The sequence below is a fragment of the Somniosus microcephalus genome, chromosome 24, assembly GCF_052327205.1.
Source record: "Somniosus microcephalus isolate GS21.2 chromosome 24, FLI_Smic_1.0, whole genome shotgun sequence".
Taxonomy (NCBI): Eukaryota; Metazoa; Chordata; class Chondrichthyes; order Squaliformes; family Somniosidae; genus Somniosus; species Somniosus microcephalus.
The window spans coordinates 29,358,759-29,382,715 of record NC_141010.1 but is presented as its reverse complement, the minus strand read 5'-3'; the positions used below and the strand labels follow the sequence as shown (position 1 = coordinate 29,382,715).

The 23,957-nt window shown below is 47.0% G+C and overlaps 1 protein-coding gene across 1 annotated transcript in view; it reads left to right on the top strand.

Annotated features, from left to right (window-relative positions):
• Window positions 1–23,957, top strand: part of LOC147101161 (G protein-activated inward rectifier potassium channel 1-like) — a 92,102-nt gene that overhangs the window by 31,944 nt on the left and 36,201 nt on the right. Inside the window, exon 2 of the mRNA XM_085966375.1 lies at window positions 1,070–1,286. Within this exon, the coding sequence (XP_085822501.1) occupies window positions 1,070–1,286 (217 nt within the window). The remainder of the gene's footprint in view (window positions 1–1,069; window positions 1,287–23,957) is intronic.

The window sequence follows — 23,957 nt, the reverse complement described above, 5'->3', positions numbered from 1 at the left end:
CGCCGTTGCCGCTGCTTTAATTCAGGTCCGCTCTCGGGCCGCTCTTTATCCTCTCGCCGCTGCCGCTGCTTTAATTCAGGTCCGCTCTCGGGCCGCTCTTTATCCTCTCGCCGCTGCCGCTGCTTTAATTCAGGTCCGCTCTCGGGCCGCTCTTTATCCTCTCACCGCTGCCGCTGCTTTAATTCAGGTCCGCTCTCGGTCCGCTCTTTATCCTCTCACCGCTGCCGCTGCTTTAATTCAGGTCCGCTCTCGGGCCGCTCTTTATCCTCTCGCCGCTGCCGCTGCTTTAATTCAGGTCCGCTCTTTATCCTCTCACTGCTGCCGCTGCTTTAATTCAGGTCCGCTCTCGGGCCGCTCTTTATCCTCTCGCCGCTGCCGCTGCTTTAATTCAGGTCCGCTCTTTATCTTCTCACCGCTGCCGCTGCTTTAATTCAGGTCCGCTCTCGGGCCGCTCTTTATCCTCTCGCCGCTGCCGCTGCTTTAATTCAGGTCCGCTCTTTATCCTCTCACCGCTGCCGCTGCTTTAATTCAGGTCCGCTCTTGGCCCACTCTTTATCCTCTCGCCACTGCTGCTGCTTGCCTTTTCCCCTCTCTCACTGCTAAATGTAGAATGCCTTTCTCCCTTCCTCCTTCAGACTGATATGTTTCTCTTCTCTCTCTTCCCTTCTATATACTGCCAGAAATGCTCCCTTCAGACTCCCAGATAGTAGATGAGAATTATAGAGTTCCTGATGCGGGCATAACTATTAACACACATATTTTCTTTTCAACTCTTGTTCCCTTTTATATTCTATTCTTGTGCTATGATATGCAGATCTCGATAACAGCCTTTCTGAAAGTTAAGGATTGGTAAAACATAAGCAAATTACTTTGAGTTCTAAAAATTAGCAATGTGTACTTATTACTTTACTTTGGAAAGCTATTAGCAGTTCCTGGAGCTGAATATATGTTAGCCATAAATCAGCTTGATGTAGTGTGCGAAACCCATTGATTAGACTTAATGAGCAAACAGGAACAATACAAAGAACTAGCTCCAAATATAATATTGTCTTTTCTTTCTTGTTTTCAGTCCAGGCAGACCCCAGAAGGAGAGTTCTTGCCCCTGGATCAGTGTGAGTTGGATGTTGGATTTGGGACTGGTGCAGATCAATTGTTTCTTGTTTCACCTCTGACTATTTGCCATGAAATAAATCCTAAAAGTCCCTTCTTTGATCTATCTCAACGATCTCTGAGAAGCGATCAGTTTGAAGTTGTGGTGATTCTGGAGGGGATTGTTGAGACTACTGGTAAGTCTGTGTTTATTTCTGCTTTCCTTTTTAAATAATCCAGAACATTATTTTTCACAGTCTCTTGTAACCTTTTACTAGGCAAGATCCAGCGTGGGCTGCTTCCATTTTGTAAGCTATTTATTCTCTTTACTCTTTTCTCTCCTTGATTGAGAGGGTTTTGTAGGTGATCTGTTCCCAAGCCTTTGCTACTACAGCTTTTGAGGGGCTCACTAATCATCACCTCCTTCCCAGCCCCTCCTATCCTTCTGAGAGTGCCCAACTAAGATTGGGACTTCGCCTTGTTAGGACAATAGGGACATATCTGCATTCTACTACTCTGGTGCAATACATTGATGCAGTAAAGAAGTGTGCCATCAGAGACTCCATTTAGTATGATTGACCGTATGAGCCTACAGCTTAGAGATGATGGTGAGTAACGCTTAGTGTGTTTGTATCAAATTTCTCTCGCCACTATTTTAACTGGGAGGTCCTGATACAAGCTCGATCAGTGCTCATACAATAATTGTGGCTGGGCCAATATCCAGGAATTCCCTACCTAACACTATTGTGGGAAGGAGCACCATCGCCACAAGGAATGCAGTGGTTCAAGGAGAGAGCCCACCACCACCTTCTCAGGGAAACTAGGGATGGGCAATAAATGCCAGCCTTGCCATCGTCACCCACATCTCGAGAACAAAGAAAAAAAGAACATCATAATTTTGGCCTCTGTTATCCCCAGGCTTAAATGTTTTCATCGGTAATATTAAAGTTGCAAACTGAGGTGGCCCTTTAATCTATTGCCACAACTTTTCAGCAAACGTGCTTTCAGAGTTATTGCTTCAGAAAGAAAGAAGAAAAACTTGCATTTATATAGCACCTTTCATGACCCCAGGATGACCCAAAGCACTTTACAGCCAATGAAGTGCTTTTGAAGTGCAGTCACCGTTGAGATGTAGAAGCCAGTGTACGTAGGATTTTATTAATTCAGATTTGATTTTATTGCTAAATTTTTCACGCTGTCTTACTGCTGCTTTATACCAGAATGCTTCTTTCTGCAGCCACTGTTCGAAACTAATGCTGGATGTGAATGTCACCATATCCCCCATCCACACAATGACTGTGTGAATCTCACAGGTGGTGTACTGGTGGGGTGGGGCTGACTATCAGGACTTGATTTACAAAGAAATGTGTTTGTTTTTTTAAAAACAAACAGCAGCACCACCTTTTCTGTTTTGCTCGACTATCCTAGTTCACGTGAAAAGGCCAAGGTAATGAAACATCAAATTTCAAGTAAAGTAATCCATCATTTAAATAACAACAGTCGATTTGAAGGATGAGATTGCAATCTTCCAATTTCATCAGTTGACTGTTATTACTATTCAATCACACTTGCTGTAACTACCTTATTTTCTGGGGGGGGGGAAATTGCTGCCCAGGCTCTCATAACAGCAGACAACCCTCCATTTGGGTTGACATCCTCTCATATGTTGGAACACAGAAAGCTAAAATGGAGGTTGATATTTATAAGGAGCTAAATCCAGCTACATTTATAGAATATATTGGGACAGAAATATGGGACTATTTTTGTTATTCATTATTTAGAATTAATTTAAAATGTAAAATTGGAACTGTATAAAATACAGCGCAAGTAGAGCTCCAAAAAATAAGGCACATCAATCCCACCTGCTTTCCATGTTACTCAACTACTTTTGAAAAAGGCATCAATTCAAAATTAATTCATGCTCAAACAAGCTAACACCAATATTTGTTAAACATAATAAAATATTAATGGGCATGCGATCATACAATTAATTAATTAATTGCTCTGGCAAAGCACTGTCACAATTTATTCCCCCCCACCTGCAATAGGCACAAAGCAACACTGTAAATAACTTTGGTGCTCAATATGTAAATTAACCTGACCCTGGAGAATGGACCAAATCAGGGGTGCAAGCAAAGGTTGGGTTTAAGGTCTGATCCACATTCACTGCTATTGCGCTGAAGAGGAAATTTGGGCCTCTTGCTTCTCAGAGGAGCTGCTGAATAAAACTTGCAACGTTGCGCGTGGTATTTGTGTTACTTACTTATTCGTTCACGGGATGTGGGCGTCGCCGGCAAGGCCAGCATTTATTGCCCACCCCTAATTGCCCTTGAGAAGGAGGTGGTGAGCCACCTTATACAACTTGAGTGGCTTCCTAGGCTATTTCAGAGGGCAGTTAAGAGTCAACCACATTTGCTGTGGGTCTGGAGTCAGATATCGGCCAGACCGGGTAAAGACGGCAGATTTCCTAAAGGACATTAGTGAACCAGATGGGTTTTGAAAACAATCTGGTAGTTTCATGGTCACCTTTACTGATACTAGCTTTATATTCCAGATTTATTTAATTAACTGAATTTAAATTCCCCAGCTGCTGTGGTGGGATTTGAACTCATGTACGCAGATCATTAGTCCAAGTCTCTAGGCATTACTCATCCAGTGACATAACCACTATGCTACCGTATCATTTTTATTTTTTGTTTAAATAAGCTTTCAGAGCCGTGAAGTGGAGAAGACTGGATATCTGTGAGCTATTATAATAAAGCAATCTCATTCAGGATCTCACAAAGATTCTTCGCAGTCCAGTGTCAGTTTCTCTGCTGGCCCAGAGTGATATTGACCTGATTTCCATGGTGATTCAAAATGGGGTTTCCATGTTTGCTTGAAAGGAATTTTATTCATGACTTGCTTAGATTCTGGCAGTTCAAGTGTCTGGAAGAGGGAACGTTGAAGGTTAAAATCTTAGTTTGAAATCTCAGAATCAATGTTTACCCTCAGCTGGAAGAAGCTGGGTATTCTGCTCTGCACCATTATCTGTCATCAGTGTCTGTAAATTCTCCTTTAAAACTAACTGTATTTTTCCAGGTAAAAGGACTAAAATCCATTTATTAAATTTTATATAGATAATGGTTTTCATGAGCTTTTTTCTGCTTCCTGTTGACTGCATTTTGCAATTCTTGTGATTGGGCCATAAAGAAAACAGCACTTTTTTATGACCTGTTTTGTATTCTCTTGATGAGGTTTGACAGTGCTGGAAAATTGAAACTGTTTTTCTGTTTTCAACCAGTTGTAGCGTCAAACATTCCCTCCCGCAGCGTGCCTCAATACAAGCTCGTAGTGACCCCAACCCCCCTCACTCCCAGTTCAATGCATGTGACACGTCCACACCTTTCATACTGTTGCTCTCTGACTGAGATCTTTCAGTTGGTAAGGACATGGTCAGGTTTTTCAGTAAATCAGGGATGGATGCCAGGGATTCTCAACAGCAAGGAAGAAGCATCCCATCCTCGCTCTTCCCTCTTGTTCCACTAAACTATTAAAGAGACACATGGTCATCATTAGGACACTAAGGGGGAGAAATTCGGTATCGCCCCGCTTGGGGTGTAAATTTTTGAAATTGTGAAAAATTAGCGTCAGGCATTAATGAATCTGAGCTTCCTTAAATTGGCTGTTAGCGCTCCAAGGAGGAAATGGAGCACTAAATCAAGCGCTCCACTTCCTTCCTGGAGCGCTAAAGGACGCAGGCAGGGCAGAATCAGCGCTGCCGAGATCTGAGGCTTCTTCCCTCCCTTAAAGGGAAGGGCCATCTCTGCAGACTCTGCATTGGGACCAGTTAGCTGACAGAGGAAAAATGGAAAAAATTGAAGTAATACATTGGAACAATTTTTATACTTACCGCGTCAACATCCCTTTTAACTTGCGCCCCCGAAGTGCCCGGCCTCCTGAACAACGCCTCCTGCAGCTGTCGGTGTTGTCGCCCGGGTCCGGGGCGTTACCGGGGCGATGCACAGGACAATGATGTCACGATCTCCAGGTGCAGAATATCGTGGCACAATGTGTTACCACCGCCGCAAACCTCTCGGCCAATTTAGTGGGAGTCGTTAGCCTGGTCGGTAAATCGTTAGCGCCTCGTTAGTGCCCCGTTATTACCCCCCCCCAGGCGATAACGGGAGGCGCTAAGGTACCGAATTTCTCCCTCTAAGAATTTCAGTTTTATCACCTTCCCCCACCCCCATGTGTAATCTTGACCGCCATAACACATTTAGACCTTTATCTTTGTTACTGTACACAAACATCAGCTTCCCAGCCATAAGCTGCCTTGAAGGCGCAACATTATAAACTGTGGCATACACGTGCAGGGACATACTTTTGCATGAGTACTACTATATATATTTTATAATAATATTTAGACAGACGCCTCCAAAACATAACTGGCTTGAATTAGGTCAGGTGTCAATCTTCACAAGTAAACAATGATCAAATTTCAGCTGCTTCAGTTTTCAAAAAATTGGTTCAATTTGTCACCTGCATGAATTAAATTTTATGTAGCATTGAACTGTCGCAAATAATTTTATTTTGGCACAATTTAGATATAAGGTTCATCTCTAGTAAAGCCATAGAATTTTCACAAGCAACTGGGGTGACCCTACTGAAGTTCCATTGGATACAAGTGGAATTGTGGTACAACTATTTGTTAAGTAGTTTATTCAATACGTCTGTACAGTCTCACTCAAAGGGACAGATGCTGGCTTTATCAGTACTGATAAAATAACAGTTCTGATTGTCATCCATATTTTCTTTCATTTTCCCCACAGTGACTTTCTCCCCTCTTCTCCTCTCCTGAAGAATTTGGCCGCGATTTCGCCTACCTGGGCGGCTTCATGGCGGGAGAGGCCGGTGGCGTGTGGCAACCCCGCTGCTGCATTGATCCCACTCACAAATAAGATCTTCCCATAATGGGCCTTGTTAAGCCCACCCTGCGCGTTTCCCGGCCCAATTCAAAGGTGCGGGCCTGGTGACGTCAGCGGATGACGCGATTCTTGCCGGTATATTTAAAGGAGCCATGGCCCCATTTGCAGTCAGTTGTAATTTCACTTAATTCAGTGCGGTCAGTATATGTAGGTGTGCACAATGTGCTGCCACTGCCAAAGAGCAGCGCCTCGCATCAGTGAGGACTCGCTCCATCATCTTGTGCAGGGAGTGAGAGCACGTAGGGAGGTTCTCTTCCTTACTGCAGGTAGGAAGAGGCCTCCCCAGTGGATGAAGTCAGCGTGGCTGCAGATCGCACAGGAGGTGACAGGCGTGTCAGTGGTCGCTCGGACCTGGGTGCAGTGCCGCAAGAAGTTTAATGATCTTGTAAGATCAGGAAAAGTGAGTATAAAGCCACACTTACCTTGATGCTGCTGTGCCGGTCATCACATCCCCATCACTCTGCATTGCCATCCCTACTCCTGCACAATGTTACTCACCCCAACATCCCTTGGACCTTCATCCATCCCTCTCTCTTTATCTACATTATCAGGTCCCCATCTTACTATGCACCCCTCACACTCCACCTCATCATAATGCAATGACATCAACTAACAACACAAAAGGAGGCAACTTGGTATTGGCACCCCACTGCATCATATTCTCCCTCTGAAGATGTAACCCGTCCATCACTTACACTCATTCCATCACTCTCACTCAACCTTCTCTTCTTTCCCTCCTCGCAGGAAAAGAGAGCCCACAATAAGAGAGAGAGGGAGAGAACCAGAGGAGGACCTCAAGCCATGGCCTACCTGACCACTGCAGAGGAGGCAGCACTGGATATCGCAGGAGTGGTCGACCAGCCGGAAGTGGGGGATGGAGCGAGGAGCTCATTAGAAGAACCTGGTGACAGGATTATTTTCCATACACTTGCACGGCTCATATGGGGTCTGATGTCAACAGAAAATGAATGCTCATCATGTGGATAATGGTATGTTTCTGCAGTCGACATCTCGTATATCTAACTCGTATACTCTCCCACAGGTCCATCAAGAGCACCCCCCACCACCCCCCAACTGTCCAGGAGGATGAGCAAGAAGAGTCCTCAGAGGAGCCTCCTGCCTCTGAGGGAGCAGCGTCACCTCATACCAGGCAAGCCAGCACCAGCGCAGAGACGCACACCTCAGTGGGTCCCTCGCGAGATAGAGTAGTGATGTCACCTGGTGTATTACACATCACAGGTGAGCAAGAGCAGATGGTGGAGACAGTGACAGCAGTGGAGACTCCTCGCTGGAGGGTGCAGGATGCTCCCAGCTCTGCTCAGCTGCATGCAGACGCTGAGCCTCGGGGGCCATCCAGGAAGAGGGTGATCCTGGAGCTGCAGGAACAAGTGCAGGAGGCTCTGACAGGCTTCTTGACTGCAGTGACTGCGAGTGTGTAAAGAATGGAGAAGTCCATCTGAAACATGAGCACCACCGTGGCGCACTCACTGGCAGCTATAAGTTCTTCCATGAATAGGATGGCCACCTGCATGGAGGACATGCGGCAGTCTCATGGGAACATGATTTCACTTCAAAGTAGTTGGGCATCTATGGAGGAGAGAAACCAGAGGCGCATAGACGTCCTTTCTAGAAGGGGTGTCAGTATAGACGAGGGCCCTCATGGCCCCACTGAAGTGCAGCAAGGTGCCCTCAAGCTACTTGCTAGCAGGGAAGTGCGGGTGGCCCATGAGAGGGATGATGGTGATGGGGACATGGAAGTGGGGGCTCCTCTCCAAGTGCTCAGATTTCCACCCCTTCAGTCAGAGCCCCAGATGCCAATGATGGTTGAGTCTGCCCCTGCACAGTCGCAGGAGCAGCAGACTTTGGCGGGGCCCTCACAGGCTCCAAAACCCAGCAGATGACCGCCAAAGGTGTCTAAGCAGGCACAGCAGGGAGTCGAGGAGGCTGCGTCTACCTCTGCTGAAGCCACAGAGTTAGCACCATGTAGAAGCACTCGTAAAAGAAAGATGCCACACAAATAGTCACAAGGGTAGTCACACGGATGTGTTTTTCATTATAAATGTGATGTTAAAATTCTATGATGTAGCTGTAATAAATCATTTATTTTTCAAATGTTGCAGTCCTTGCCAAATGTGTGTGCTCAAATGGAAGTGGCAGAGTGAACGGTCAGGGCTCATTGACCTCCACCAATGGTGGTGAGAGTGAAAAGAATGGAATGGTCATTGTTGGACTGCTCTATGGTGTTGGTGTGGGGTGATGCCAACCTGCGTACGCCTGTGCCAGACACATGTCTCAGCTTTTAAAATTATGTAAATGTGCCATTGATTAGGGCATCCCTGGCGTCATGGGCAGCAATGTGGTCATGTACTGCTCACAGTGGCACCTCTGGCTCCTCCAGGTCTTCCTCACCCTCGTTTTCAAAGTTATGCTGCTCCTCCTCCTCCGAGGATGTGCGCTCTGTGTCACCTTCCTCATCCAATGCTAATCCTCGCTGCTGCGCTATGTTGTGCAGGGCGCAGCAGGCCACGATGATTCTGGAGACCGTGCCTGGTGCGTATTGAAGGGCTCCTCCAGATCTGTCGAGGCATCTGAAGCGCATTTTCAGCAAGCCTATTGTCTGCTCAATGACACTTTTCGTGGAGATGTGGCTTTGAGTATAATGTCCCTCAGCCTCGTTTGTTGGCCTCCTCAAAGGTGTCATGAGCCACGTCTTCAGGGGATAGCCCTTGTCTCCAAGCAGCCAGTCGGAAAGACTGTTTGGTGGTGTGAAGAGCTGAGGGATGGTAGACTGGCACAGGATATACGAGTCATGGCAGCTGCCAGGGAACTTGGCGCACACATGGATGATAATCTTCCTATGGTTGCAGACCAGCTGCACGTTGAGGGCGTGAAACCCCTTGTGATTGACAAATACTACTGGGTTCTGATGTGGTGCCCTGATGGCCACATGTGTGCAGTCAATGATGCCCTGCACCTGTGGGATGCCAGCCAGAGCTGCAAAACTGAGTGCCCGCTCATTGACACTGCCTTCATCACTTGCAAAGTGGATATAATTTGCAGACTTGTTAAAGAGGGCATCAGTGACCTGTGTGATGCATGTGCGGGTGGCCAACTGCGAGATGCCGGAAATGTCTGCTGCAGATCCCTGGAAGGAGCCTGAGGCGAAGAAATTGAGGGCACTGGTGACTTTGACAGCCACTGGTAAGGCATGTCCACCCCTTCCTCTAGGCTGCAGGTCTTGCTCCAGCAATGTGCAAATGTCTGCGACAAGCTGGCATGATAGCCTGAGCCTCCTTTGGCATTGCTGTTCAGTCATGTTGAGGAAGCTCATCCTCTGCCGGTAGACCCTGTGTTGGGGATATCGCCTCCGGCGCGGTGCAGCCCTGCGCTGATGCCCTCTGCCCTGTGCAGCATCAGGTGGTTGAGGAGAAGCTTGGCGCTCTAGTTGCTGCTGCTGCTGCTGGTGTGGCTGGTTCTGTTGCTGCTGCAGCTGATCGTCATCAGATTCAGAGGACCAAGGTGAGAGAGCATAAATCGTGCCCATTGTGTTGTTAGATATGGCAGCTGAAGTTGAGATGACAGAAGCAATCTGTCAATGGTGAGATAGGTTGTTCCAAGGAGGTAACACTGGATAGAGAGATAACTCCAAACACATCCAAGGCCCCTCGAGTGGTCTACTCCTACTCCTATCTTCTATGTTTCTATGTTTCTAACCCTGTTGAAGTGCAAGTATGTGGATGTTGGGGAGGTGAGACAGGATTGGGCTTAGTTGTGATGCCACTGTAGTCGGGTTGGCCGCATAGCAATCGAGAAAAGGCCTCCTATTCAATTTTTCGTTCCCTAATCTCCGCCAATGCCCCAGCTAAATCAGCACAGTCTAGGAGTTGAACTGGGGACCTTCCAGGTTCTGTATTGCTCAGCTACTCACAGGATAAACTCATTCAGCCATCAAAAACATCCTATCATGATTTTAAAAGGAAGTTCGGGGTGTACTCTTCAGTGGATTGGACAGTACAGAGAATAAATTCCCTGGCTGAATCCACTTCTGAATAAGTTCAACTATTTAGTGCCAGTAGAGGACATTTGTGATTTCCATTCCTGGAGGGTATCTTGTAAAATCTTCCTTGTGATGGTGAAACATAAGAATGTGCAACAGCTGGAACGGAGGCCTCAGGTTGGTGGTTGATTCTGCTTTGCTTCACTTGACTGTGACGAGCAATGGCAATGGAGACAGCAAACAATGAGTGTGTAAAATCTGGTTACTTCAAACTTAATTAATGCTTCAATTTAAAAAGAAACGGCAGTTTAAAATCCTATCTAAAGCTGTTACTGTTGCTTCAAAAGTAATATCAATTATGAATGTCTGTTCAACAGGGTTAGAAGAACAGACCTCATACCCACTGGCTCCCTGACCTGCCACCCATATGGGGCCGTAATTTGCGGCCCCTACGGGTGCGTACGAGGTGCGTACATGCCGCACAGGTTCCAGATTTAGGCGTGCGAAGCGCATGCGTGAAAACCTGGAACTTGTGATCTGTCAAGAATCATCCGCATCCCCGGGAAAAAGGCATCTGTGGGCGGAGAGTTGCGCTATTTGCCGAACTTCTGCCCAGCGAATGCCCATGACGTTCTTACGCGTGGTAAAAGCAGATGTAAGACCTGCTTTTACCAGTGTAAGAGTTTAAAAAAAAATTAAAATAAATTTTTATCAATCATTTATACCCTTAAAAACCTGTACAATAAGGTAAGTTTATTTTTAGCCCCTTTAAAACATTTAAATTTATTTTTCAAAAAAATATTTTGTTTTAAATATTTAATTAAATGGCATTTTAATTAACTCTAAATATGTTATGATGTAAGAAAAAGGAGACTTACCATCAAGTAACTTTAAAGTAAGCTTTAAGTAACTTATAAACACACTATATACACAAGAGAGGTCTTTACCATGCCTCTGGTAGAAGCCTCTTACAATACTGAACAGACCAGTATTTATACCAGTCCAACAGGAAGTGACATATGACAGGAAGTGAGGTATGTACATAGTTCATAGTTCACAGGAAGTGATGACATAACTTCCCGGAAGTTATCATTTTTATCACATTCTTCCCTCCTGCAGGATTAGGAGGCTGTGGTCTACCTTTTGGTCCGCAGCCGCCGAACAAGGAAGAGTCGCACCCGTTTGGATTCCCGTCGTAGAGGGTCGCTGGTCCGCTTACATGCGGTTGGCCATTGGTCAGAGTCTGTGTGGCCTGGATTGCCCTGTGAAGGGTCGGGGAGATCATGGCTTCGAGTACGAGCCCCAATAGGTTCAAAGTCGGACTGCCTCTGTTCAGAGGGAGGTGCAGAGCTGGTCTGTGGCGGATCAGTGCTTTCATGCGCGGTACTGGGAGGGTCGCAACCTTGAGCACGGGGTTCTACCGGCACCAAGCTAGTTGGTGTCCGATCAGGATCCTGGAGAGGGGTACCCGATAGGTCCCAAGAGTTTCCTGGTGAAATGCCATCACCCGATGTCCCACTAGGTCCTGGTGGGCAGGGAGCCAGATCCCGTAATGATACGGTAGATTCTCGGCCGTCGGAATATCGTATGTTTGCATAGGTGGGGTTGGCATCGGTTAGTTCGACCTCATCTACAAGAGGGTCATTTTTAGACGTCCGAACGTATCTTCGGAATAATACAGGTCCAGGAGTAGTTAGCCATGACGGGAGTGATGTCCCATGAGATGAGCGATGCTGGAATCCAAAGAACCGCTCATGAGGTGTAGTATTTGTGGCTGTAGAAAGCAGGGACCGTATAGACTGCAATGCATCCGGAAGCACTGTTTCCCATTGCTGGTCTGGTAGGCCCCGAGATCTTAAAGCGAGACGTACGGAATTCCAGATGATACCGTTATACCTCTCTACCTGCCCATTTCCGATGGGATGGTATGGTGTTGTTTTGCTTGTAGCAATTCCCCGTTCTGAGAGGTAGTCCTTGAGTTCCCTTGACATAAAGGATGGACCCCGATCTGAGTGAATATAAGCCGGCATGCCACAGAGAGAAAATACCTGCTCAAGGCAGCAGATTACTGTGGACGCCAGCATATTGGAGCAGGGGAAGGCAAACGGAAAACGTGAATATTCGTCGATCATGGTGAGCAAATATGTGTTCCGAGTTGAAGAGGGCACTGGGCCCTTAAAATCGATGCTAAGTCGTTGCATCGGTTGGGTTGCATGTATGAGTATACCATCTGAGGGGCGGAAGAACTGAGGTTTTAATTCCGCACAAAGCCGGCATTCTGAGCATATTTTCTTTACATCTCCAGTGGAAAAAGGGAGATTCCGTGATCGTACGAAATGTAGCATGCGCGTAACGCCAGGATGACACAAACCATTGTGGACATCCGTGAGAGTGGAGGATGACATAGTGGAGCAGAATGCCCGTGTGAGGGTGTCTGGGGCCACATTCTCCTTGCCAGGCCGATAGAGAATGGTATAACCAAAAGAGGCCAGTTCCATCCTCCAAAGTTGTATTTTATTATTCTTAATTTTGGTTCGTTTTCGATTATCGAGCATGAAGGCGACTGATCGTTGGTCCGTGATCAATGTAAAGTGCTGGCGAGCTAGAAAATGGTTCCACTTCCGTACTGCCTCTATGATGGCTGTGGCTTCTTTCTCAACCGGAGGATAATGTAGCTCGGCACCTTGTAAGGTCCTGGACATAAATGCTACAGGACGACCTTCCTGATTCAGAGTAGCCGAGATCGCCACCTCCGAGGCATCACATTCAACCACGAAAGGGAGATTCTCATCAATGGAGTGAAGAGCCGCTTTCTCCAACTGTTTTTTGAGAAGGTTAAAGGCTGCAACAGCTGCTGTTCCCAGTGGAAATGATCTAGCATGCAGCAAGGGTTGGATTTTGTCCGAAAAATGAGGAATCCATTTAGCGTAGTATGCAAACAGACCGAGTGCCCGACGTAAAGAAGCCGGATTCTTAGGTGACGGGAGCTCTTGGAGCGGGTGAAGTCTTTCTGGGTCTGGCTTAATGATACCATTGCCTACGCAGTAGCCAAGGATGTTGATGGTCGGTTGCGACTCAACAGATTTGGATTCATTCAGGGTCAAATTACGGCGATGGAGGGCATCCCGAAATTTTTGGAGGTTGGAGTCGTGTTCCTGTTGATCGTGACCTGCAATGGTAATGTTATCAAGATAGGGAAAAGTGTCCCTTAGGTTTTCCTGCTTAACCAGGCCATCCATTGCCCGTTGAAAGACAGCCACTCCATTAGTAACCCCGAATGGGAGGCGACGAAATTGGTACAGCTGTCCATTAGCCTCAAAGGCTGTGTACTGCTTATCTGAGACCTTCAAGGGTAACTGATGATAGGCACTTTTTAAATCGTAAGTTGAGAACACTTTGTATTCGGCCAGTTTATTAACCATATCATCAATGCGTGGCAATGGGTAGGCGTCCAAGTCGGTATATTGATTGATGGTTTGCGAATAATCGATGCATAGTCGCTGTTTGTGAGGTTTTAGAGGGTTCTTGACAATGACGACTTGAGCCCGCCAGGGCGACGAACATGGTTCAATGATATCCTCTGCTAGAAGTCGAGAGATTTCAGCCGCAATAAAAGATTGGTCTTCCTGATTAAAGCGCCGCGATTTCGTTATTATCGGTTTGCATTGAGGCGGAATACTGGCAAATAATGAGGGTTCATCAAGTGAAGCTGCTGATAATGCACAAAATGGTAATTTAGACGGTATATTAGAAATAGTAAGTCCGGGTTTGAATCCACCAAACTCAATGGTGAGTTTCTTATGCTGTTTTTGGAAGTCCAGCCCTAAGAGGAGATCACTACATAAGTCCTTGAGCACCGAAAGTCGGGTGGAGGGATACATACGACCATGAAGTGTCATATCAACAACACAAAAGCCGGAGATTCTGTTATTAAGTGATGACTGGGCCATCGCAATTGCCTGGTCCGATGGGAAGACATGTAGTTTCAATTTCGCAACAATCTGTTCCTTAATGAAACTATCAGTACTTCCTGAGTCAATTAAGGCATCTAAGGTATGCCCTTTAATTGAAATTTTTGTGGCTGCATGAGACAGGTTCTGTGGGCAAGCAGCTGTAATTGGTGTTGTTGCACAGAGAGTGGCTAAAACTCTCGGTGTGCTTCTTCGGGAGAGAGCTCGAGAGGAAGCTTGATAGGTCCTAGCTGGAGCATCTTGATAGGCCCTAATTGGGGCAGTTCGGTAGGCCTTAGCTGGATTGGCCCTCGTAGAGGCCCTTGATAGGCAAACTTTAGCAAAGTGTCCTTTTTTCCCGCAATAACTGCAGATTGCATTGCGAGCAGGGCAGGTTTTCCTAGGGTGAAAAGCATCTCCACAAAAGAAGCATTCCTTCCTAGATTGCCAAGAGGCTGCTAAAGTGGGGTTGTCCTCCTCTTCTTCATCAGAATTATCAGAATTAGATTCCCCCATGATAGGGTTCACCTGAGACCGCTTGAATTGTCTGGTTGCAGCTACAGCAGCAGATCGAGATCTGGGCAGCTGATAGAGGTCTGCATTTCTCTTTGCCAAATCCAGTGAACAAGCTAGGTCAAAAGCTTTTTGTAGCTCAAGTGTTTTACTTTCTAGTAGACGCTGGCGTATAAATGGAGAGGCAATCCCGCAGATGAAAGCATCACGAATCATTTCTTGGCGGTACAGCTCAGCTGAGGCTGCCTGAAAGTTACAATCTACGCTGAGCCTGCGAAGTTCTTGCAGGAATTCGTCAATTGATTCCCCTGGCCCTTGTCGGACTGTGGCCAGTAGATGTCTAGCATAGACCTCATTTGGGGTCTTGGCATACAGTTTCTTAAGTGCCCGAATCACCTCTTCGTAATTATCCCATTCATCAACATATTCGAACACTTTTGGGGTCACATAATTGACAAGTATCTTCAATTTAGCAGGAGCATCCGCTTTACATTCATCCAGAAAATTCTCAAAAGTACGATACCAATGCTTCCATGCCCTGCCAGCTGCTGGTGTATTCGGGTCCAAGTCCAGACGAATAGGTCTAAGGATTTTCTCCATGATGGGTGGTTCCCTGGATCCTTAACTTCCGAGTTTGTCTGAAGGTCTAGTATTTGTCAGTGTAAATATTAAGTTACTTAAATTGATGTAAGAAAAAGGAGACTTACTATCAAGTAACTTTAAAGTAAGCTTTAAGTAACTTATAAACACACTATATACACAAGAGAGGTCTTTACCATGCCTCTGGTAGAAGCCTCTTACAATACTGAACAGACCAGTATTTATACCAGTCCAACAGGAAGTGACATATGACAGGAAGTGAGGTATGTACACAGTTCATAGTTCATAGTTCACAGGAAGTGATGACATAACTTCCAAGAAGTTATCATTTTTATCACGTTATATATTTTTTAATTTATTTGATGTGTACATGTATTTTTTGGGTGTATTCCCATTCATGCTTATGGGGTTTCCATACATACAGAATCCCCATAAACATGAATGGGGATCCCCTTCTTTCATTCGTTGGTCCAGCCCACGTGATCCCAGGGGCGATTGCGCACCGCGTGCGCCCCTGGGGTACATGGGCTTCTACCCGTGCATACCCGAGAGGCCCAGGACCGCTAGTCTCCGCAGTTCCTGGACCACCAGGTACGCGGGCATTTTATTTGCGGATCGGAGGCATTTCCCCGCGGGAAATCTCCGACTGTAAATGCAGGGCCAATGTCTTGCCCACCTTTAAAATTGCACATTTAGTTCCCGCTGGTGTTATCTACTCTCATGTAGATTGTGTGGGAGTATCATTATATGTTGGAACAGCATGATAATAAAGTCATTACAATGCAATCCTTAATTACCAATATTGTGTTTGATGTACCCAGCAAGCCTTAGGTCTGCCCATATTAAGGCAGGCATCAATGGCCTGTTGGGAAGGAAGCTCTTAAAGGTACACTGTGACTTTTCTAACTGACTACAATTTTCCCAAAATTTGGCCATTGCTTTCAAAACGCCCCTTCTGATAAAAGTTAAATCTGTGTTAAACTTTTTATTTGGAATTTTTTATTAGTAATAACAGCTCGAGAGGTTATTAATCAAGGTTTACACAGAAATTGCCCAGCCTGTTTAATACTCATTCAACTCCGAATCCAGGCTGGTCACTGTTAAGTCCGTGAATGATTGAGACACGGACTAGCAGGAGAGAAACAAACAAGTCTTTACTGGTGAAAGGCATAAATGAAACTAACCAACAGAGGCTCTCTAGCGCCTTTTATACAGGGGTGGTCACTGCCGGTATTGCAGTCTGAGACCAGTTATTCTCTTAAAGGTACATACACAACAATTCCTCCCCTTTTAGATAAACAGTACATAACATTCATTTAACACAAATGATAACGAATAACAATCACAATTACTGTTGCTAGATACATTGGTTAAGTTTAAGCAATTATAAGTTCAGTCTTTGAGGAGGCTTCCTGATTCTGTCTGGATAACGCCTCTTTGGATTATCAGGTTCTTCTGGCAATGTTGAGTCGGAATCAATGTCGTTGTTTGGTTCATCTGCTTCCAATATTACCGGTTCTGCGGTAGCTGCAATTGGAACGTCGATTTCATTACCAGGTGTATCAGATCGTGGTGTGGTGTTGACGTTTTCCAGTGACTCTAGAATCTGGTCAGCATGGCGTCTTACAATGCTCTCCCCAACGTCCACGGTATACATGAGAGGTCCTTGTCGTGTACAAATCGTTCCTGGCTGCCATTTCTCAGTGCGGTAGTCCCGGGCCAAAACTGGTTGACCTATCTTAAAACTCCTGGTCGGCCTTTCCTTCATATTCTGAAACTGCCTGTTCTCCACATCTCTTCGGACGTTTGGCTTAACCAAATCCAAGCGGCATCGTAGTCTTCGATTGAAGAACATCATGGCTGGAGTTTGGTTGGTAACCGCATGTGTCGCATTCCGGTAGGCAAACAAGAAGTTGTCCACCTTGTGTTGTAGGGGTATATCTTCATTACACATTGCCTTGATAGCCTTCTTGAATGTTTGGACAAACCTCTCGGCCAATCCATTAGTGGCTGGATGATATGGGGCAGATGTGTAATGCTTAACACCATTGTTCTTTAAGAACCTCCGGAACTCTTCAGACACAAACTGTGGTCCATTGTCAGAGCAAATCTGTTCAGGCAGCCCATTCCTAGCGAATATGGTTCGTAAAACTGCGATAGTTTTTTCCGTGGTGGTTGAGGACATTTTTATTACCCCTGGCCACTTTGAATGTGCATCCACCGCAAATAAAAACATCGAGTCCAAGAAGGGACCAGCAAACTCAATGTGCACCCTTTGCCATGGAGATGAGGGCCACTCCCATGGATGCAGAGGAGCTTGTGGTGGGGCGTTTTGGACCTTCTGGCATCCTGCACAGCTCTTGGTCATCTCTTCGATTTCTCTATCGATTCCCGGCCACCACACAAACGCTCTGGCTAAGCTCTTCATTTTTACCCCATCCAGATGACCCTCATGAAGCTCATTGAGCACTCTGTCCGTCAACTTAGGTGGAATTACTACTCTGGATCCACACATCAAGGTTCCTCTGCACACTGACAGCTGTTCTCTTCTTGGCGAAAATGCTGGCAGCAGTGGTTCGCCATGTGCTGGCCATCCCTTCACCGTTAAATCATAGACCCGTGATAGTGTCGGGTCATTCCGTGTTTCCTTTTCTATGTTTGCATTCGTCGAGTGGAATAACTCCATTGGATCCACTGCAAGGTCTTCTTCTTCCACCGTCGGCAACGGTAGACGTGACAATCCATCAGCATTTCCATGCTGTTTAGTTCCCCTGTACTCGATGTCATATTGGTGTGCCTCTAGGAAAAGGGACCATCTCTGCAGCCGTTGTGCTGTCATTATCGGTACGCCCTTCTGAGGGTTGAAAATGGAGACAAGAGGTTGATGATCGGTTAGTAGAGTAAATTTTTGACCGTGCAGATAGTGATTGAACTTCTTCACCCCCCACACTAGGCTGAGGGCCTCTCTGTCAATCTGGGCGTAGTTATGCTCGGCAGAAGTTAACAAGCGTGACGCAAAAGCTATCGGCCTCTCCAAACCATCAAGGAATTTATGTGACAGTACCGCCCCAATGCCGTAGGGAGACGCATCACACGCCAGCCTGATTGGCAGTGCTGGGTTGTAGTGAGCCAATACTTCCTTCGAAGTGATTAAGTCCTTACTCTTCTGAAAAGCACGTTTACAATCATCGCTCCATTTCCATGCTACCCCCGTTCGTAGCAGGGCGTTCAGTGGATGCAGAATTGTCGACAAATTCGGCAAAAACTTATGATAGTAATTCACCAACCCGAGGAATGACCTCAGTTGCAACACATTTTCAGGCGCTGGGGCCTTAACAACCGCTTCAATTTTGTCAGGGGACTTATGTAACCCCTCTTCATCAATCACGTGGCCACAATACGATATCTGTTTCTTAAAAAATTCGCACTTGGGGCGGTTGGCTCGCAGCCCATGTTCCCATAGTCTAGTGAGCACCTGTTCTAGGTTGTTAAGGTGTTCACTGTCATCTTCACCTGTTACAAGGATGTCGTCCAAGTAACACTGAGTCCCCGGAATCCCTTGCAGGACTTGTTCCATCGCTCTTTGCCATATCGCCGGAGCCGATGCTACTCCGAATACCAATCGATGATATTGGTAAAGACCTTTGTGAGTGTTTATCGTGAGATACTTCCTAGAGGACTCTTCAACCTCCATCTGCAAATATGCTTGTGCTAGGTCAATTTTTGTAAAACGCTTCCCTCCAGACAGTGAGGCGAAGATGTCTTCTATCCTTGGAAGAGGATATTGTACTGTGTGAAGGACAGGGTTCACCGTCACCTTGAAATCGCCACAGATGCGAATCTTCCTTGGCTCTCCGGACTTATTGCTTAACGTTTTTTTCATGACAGGAACGATGGGTGTCGCCCACTCGCTCCAGTCGACCTTAGACAACACGCCCGCCTTCTCCAGATTCTCCAGCTCTGCCTCGACGGCTGGACGAATTGCATATGGTACCGGTGTCGCTTTGAAAAACTTGGGAACTGCATTCTCTTCTATTTTTAACGAGGCGGTTACGCCTTTAAGCGTGCCCAGTTCTTGTTGAAATACCTCTTTGGCGTTAGCTAAGATTGTTGACAATCGTCCAGGAGTGACGTCTTCATCTTTTTTACCGTCCACCGTCATTACATGAATGGAATGCCAATCTAAGTTTATCTTCCTGATCCATTCCCATCCCAATAACAGTGGTCCACCATTTGGCAGTATGTAGAGATACAATTTCTGTATTTTTTTGCCATTGTATTCGACAGGCACCCTTATTTTTCCTCTGGGGTATACTTTTTGCCCCGTATACATCATCAAGACGATGGATGTCTCTCTCAAGGGTATGTGTGAAAATAGCCGCTCGTAGTCTCGTCGATTCATGACGGTTAGCGCTGATCCTGTATCCAATTCCATTTTAACTTGGGACCCTGCTATCGTGAGGGTGACCCAAATGGTTCGGTGATCCTCTTTTGCGATTACATTGTGAAGTTTGAGACAGCTTAATCTCCTGTTCTCGGATTCACTATCGCTCATCTGGTCTTTGGAACTACTGTCCGTCATCTTTTGCACTTTCTTGTACGGTTCCTTAGTAGCCTTTTTGTTGTCGCTGGTCTTCTTCCCAGACCTACAAACTCGTGCAATGTGTCCAATCTTCCCGCATTGTCTGCATATTTTGTCTTTGGACCAGCAGTCCTTCTGGTCATTGTTAGTTCTGCCGCAGCGATAACATTTTGCAAATCCCCGTGTCATTTCGTGGGTGCCGTATTCCTGTGGTTTTTGTTGAATTTCTGCAGCTCCCCTGGCTGCTGCTTCATACGATACTGCCACGCTGAAAGCCTTATCTAGCGTCAGCTCTTTTTCTGCGAGTAACTTCTTCTGTGTTCCTTCACTCAGGAGTCCACAGACAAATTTGTCCCGTAGGGTATCTGCCAGTCCTGCTCTGAACTGGCAGTGCTTTGATAGCTTGCGTAGTTCCGTAAGATACTCAGCATTGCTCTCATCTTTGTGCTGAGTTCTCCTGTGGAATTTAAATCTTTCTGCTATCAGCAGCGGTGCAGGGTTTAATTGCTCCTGTAGAACAGCAACAATTTCGTTAAAACTCTTCGCCTTCGGTTGGGCTGGAGTAATCAGATCCCGCAATAGGCCGTACGTTCTAGCGCCCATTACGTTTAGCAATATTGATGCCTTTTTCCCCTCCGCTATTTCATTTGCCTCGAAATATACCTCGACTCTTTCCACATACGTGGTCCAGTCCTCTAATGTATTATCAAAAGCAGTGATACAGCCAGTCTTCGGCATCTTGCAAATCTAAAATGGCGCCTCCTGCGCTTTGCCTTCTTCTCTGATTTAACAAAATGGCGCCTCCCGCGCTTTTCCTTCTTCCCCGCTGTTGTTAGCGCTGCTTTCCACGGTTTCTTGCGCGTATTCTTTTTCTTTTATTATTTTCCCGTCGTGGAGCGGACCCTCTGGAACACTTCCCTCCCTCTTCTGAGGTCCGAACGCTGCCCAGCTTCGAAACACCGGCCGTGCCCTGTGTGCTCCACCCTTTCTTTCTCTCCTTGCTTCCCGACTCGCTGCCCGGCCCCGTTGCAGCTCAGGAAGGATCAGAGCACTACCTGCCACCAGCCCGATTAGCTGGGAAACCACGGACCGAGGAACCCAGCCTGGCTCTGGAACGTCGCTCCTGCAAAGCCTTGAACCCGATGATTGACGGTCGACACCCGTTCCTCGAGTTTCAATGGACTCTATTTTTTTTTTTTCTTCCGACCTTCAACGTCGTCGGAGCTGCTGCTGAGTTGCAGGTAAGTTCTTTCTAACTCGTCACCAGTGTTAAGTCCGTGAATGATTGAGACACGGACTAGCAGGAGAGAAAAAAACAAGTCTTTACTGGTGAAAGGCATAAACGAAACTTACCAACAGAGGCTCTCTAGCGCCTTTTATACAGGGGTGGTCACTGCCGGTATTGCAGTCTGAGACCAGTTATTCTCTTAAAGGTACATACACAACAGTCACCTGAATGGGTATTGATGATACATCCATAACTAATTAGTAATTGGTTCCTATTGGATAATAGAACATTTAATATAACAATTGCTCAAATGGCTCTAGCCATTCATGCTCGTTGCACGAACAATGACCCGGATTTTGCAGTCAGCGGTGAAGGAACGGCGCTCGCCTTTCACCTGACTGACAGCTGCCCACAAAGTTTTCCCCCGGAGATTTGCTCTAATCCAGTGTCTGATCCAGCACAGCCCCCCCTACAGAGCATCTGTGGCATCGCTGAGCAGGGGGGCGGCGACGGGAAACAAGGCTCTTCAAACAATCAGATTGAAGAATTCTCACTGAGACATGGGCCGCAATTTCCCCTACCTCGGCGGGTCGGGTGCGGCCAGGGTCAGTGGCGGGTCCCAACCTTGCTGCTGGCCCCAGCCTGCTGTCCAGTGATTTTACATTGATTGGGCTGGTTAAGCCGGCTCAGCACGTTTGCCAGCCAATTGAAGGAAGTGGGTCTGATGACGTCACATCAGCCGGTTTCCTGAAAGGGACCATGCGCAAATTTATTTTGATATTTGTGCTGTCAGTGTTCTACAGCAGTAAGATGCTGCAAACACTGACGAGCACTGCACAGAGGTGCACAGCTGCACCCAGGCTCTCCCATGGCTCCCTCCATAAGCTAATAGTGGGAGTCACAGCACACAGAGAGGTTCTCTTCCCTGCCAATGGGCGGAAGAGACCCCCTCAGGAGACCAATGCAGCCTGGTTGCACATTGCACAGGAAGGCATAAGCAGGGATGTCGTCGAGTGGACCAGGGTGCAGTGGCGCAAACCTTTCAATGATCTCAGTAGATCACCAAACGTTACTGCAAAGCCACACTCAACCTCATCCTGCTGTGCCACTCATCACATCCCCATCACTCTGCTTTCCCTACCCTACACCTGCACATCTTTACTCACACCAACTTACCTTGCACCTCCACCCATCCCTCTCTATCTGCATGATCACTTCCCCATCTCACTCGGCACCCCTCACACTCACCCTCATCCGAGTCCAAGCATCCCAACTAACAACACACAAGGGTAGGCACTTGTGTATTTGAGCCACTGTTCATGTGAAGTTTCTGTTAATGTGCTGTCAAACATTGAAATCTTTATTTTCAACACTTCGCGTTCTTGAACAGATTTGTGTGCACCTTTGGAAGTGGCTTAGTGAGTTGCAGTGAATGGTGAAACATAATGGTACCCCCTGTGTAGTGTATGTGCTTTAAGTCAGAACTACTTTTTACAGCTCCTGTATACTGTAGTACCGGCAGTAACCACACCGGTATATAAGCTGTGCGCATGCCTCTGTACCCCAGTCTAGAGATGACCCTCCTCCAGTAAAGACCTGTTGTTTGTTTATATAGAGCATCCATGTAATTCTTTATCCACTGAACCACGGATCTAACAGTGGCGACGAGTGTTGATGCGAATCTACCTGCAACATTAAAAAAAAAAATAGTCGAGTCCAGGAACACGGGCGTCAACCGCGAGCAACAGCCCAGCAGTCAGGCAGAGATCCAACTTCGCTGGGGAGGCTGTGGAGAGCCGGGCTTGGTTCCCCAGCCACAACGAGCAGTAAGAGACCGACGACAGGTCCTGAGCAGACCCTTCCCGAGCAGCGGCGGCTGGAGCCGACTGACGGCAGAGAGAGCGAGCCGGGCAGCGTCGACGGGGTAAGAAAGAGGGTGAAGAGAGCAGGGCGCAGCCGGGGATTGATCACCGAGCGGCGTCGTGGAAAAATACTGCAAAACCGGAGAGAGAGAGGGTAAGAAACAGCCGGGTTCTAGACTGAGCGGCGTCGACAAATATCAAGAGTAGAATGCGCAGCGCACAGCCAGGGATCACGGGCTGATCAGGGTCCGTGGGGCGAAGCAAGGGGAGACGCCATTGAGCCGCGGAGAAGCAGGGAGAGCGCGGGAGATGCCATTGAGCCGCGGAGAAGCAGGGAGAGCGTGGGAGGCGCCATTGAGCCGCGGAGAAGGAAGAGCGCGGGAGACGCCATTTTGCGAAGCCGCAGCGGAGAAGACGGGCGAGCGCGGGAAGGAAGGAAAGCACGGGAGACGCCATTTTGTGCCAGCGGAGAAGAAGGGGAAGCACGGGAGGCGCCATTGGTGATAGTTAACGCACAACCAAGGATGCCGAAGAGTGGCAGTATCTCTACATTCGACAATGAAGTCGAAGATTGGGCGACATATGTGGAAGGTATTGAGGTGTACTGCAGGGCGAATGAAGTGCCAGATGCTAATAAAGCACTGGTTCTGTTAAATTCCATGGGTGCAAAAACTTATGGGTTACTGCGAAATCTAATAACCCCAGAGAAGCCGGTAAACAAGAATTTTGAAAGCATAGTAGAAATCCTACAGGACCACTTAAACCCCACACCGCTGCTGATAGCAGAACGATTTAAGTTCCATAAAAGGAACCAACACAAAGACGAAAGCAATGCTGAGTGCCTAACGGAACTGCGCAAGCTATCGAAATACTGCCAGTTTGGAGCGGGACTAGCAGACACGTTAAGGGACAAGTTTGTGTGTGGGCTACAAAGTGAAGGAACCCAGAAACGGCTTCTATCAGAAAAGGACCTTACGCTGGACAAAGCTTTCAGTATGGCAGTATCACACGAAGCAGCCGCAAGGGGCGCTGCAGAGATACAACGGAGACCGCAAGAATACGGCACCAACGAAATGACCTATGGAACAGGGAAGTGCTATCGCTGCGGCAGAACAACACATGACCAGAAAGATTGTTGGTTCAAGGACCAAGTGTGCAGACAGTGTGGG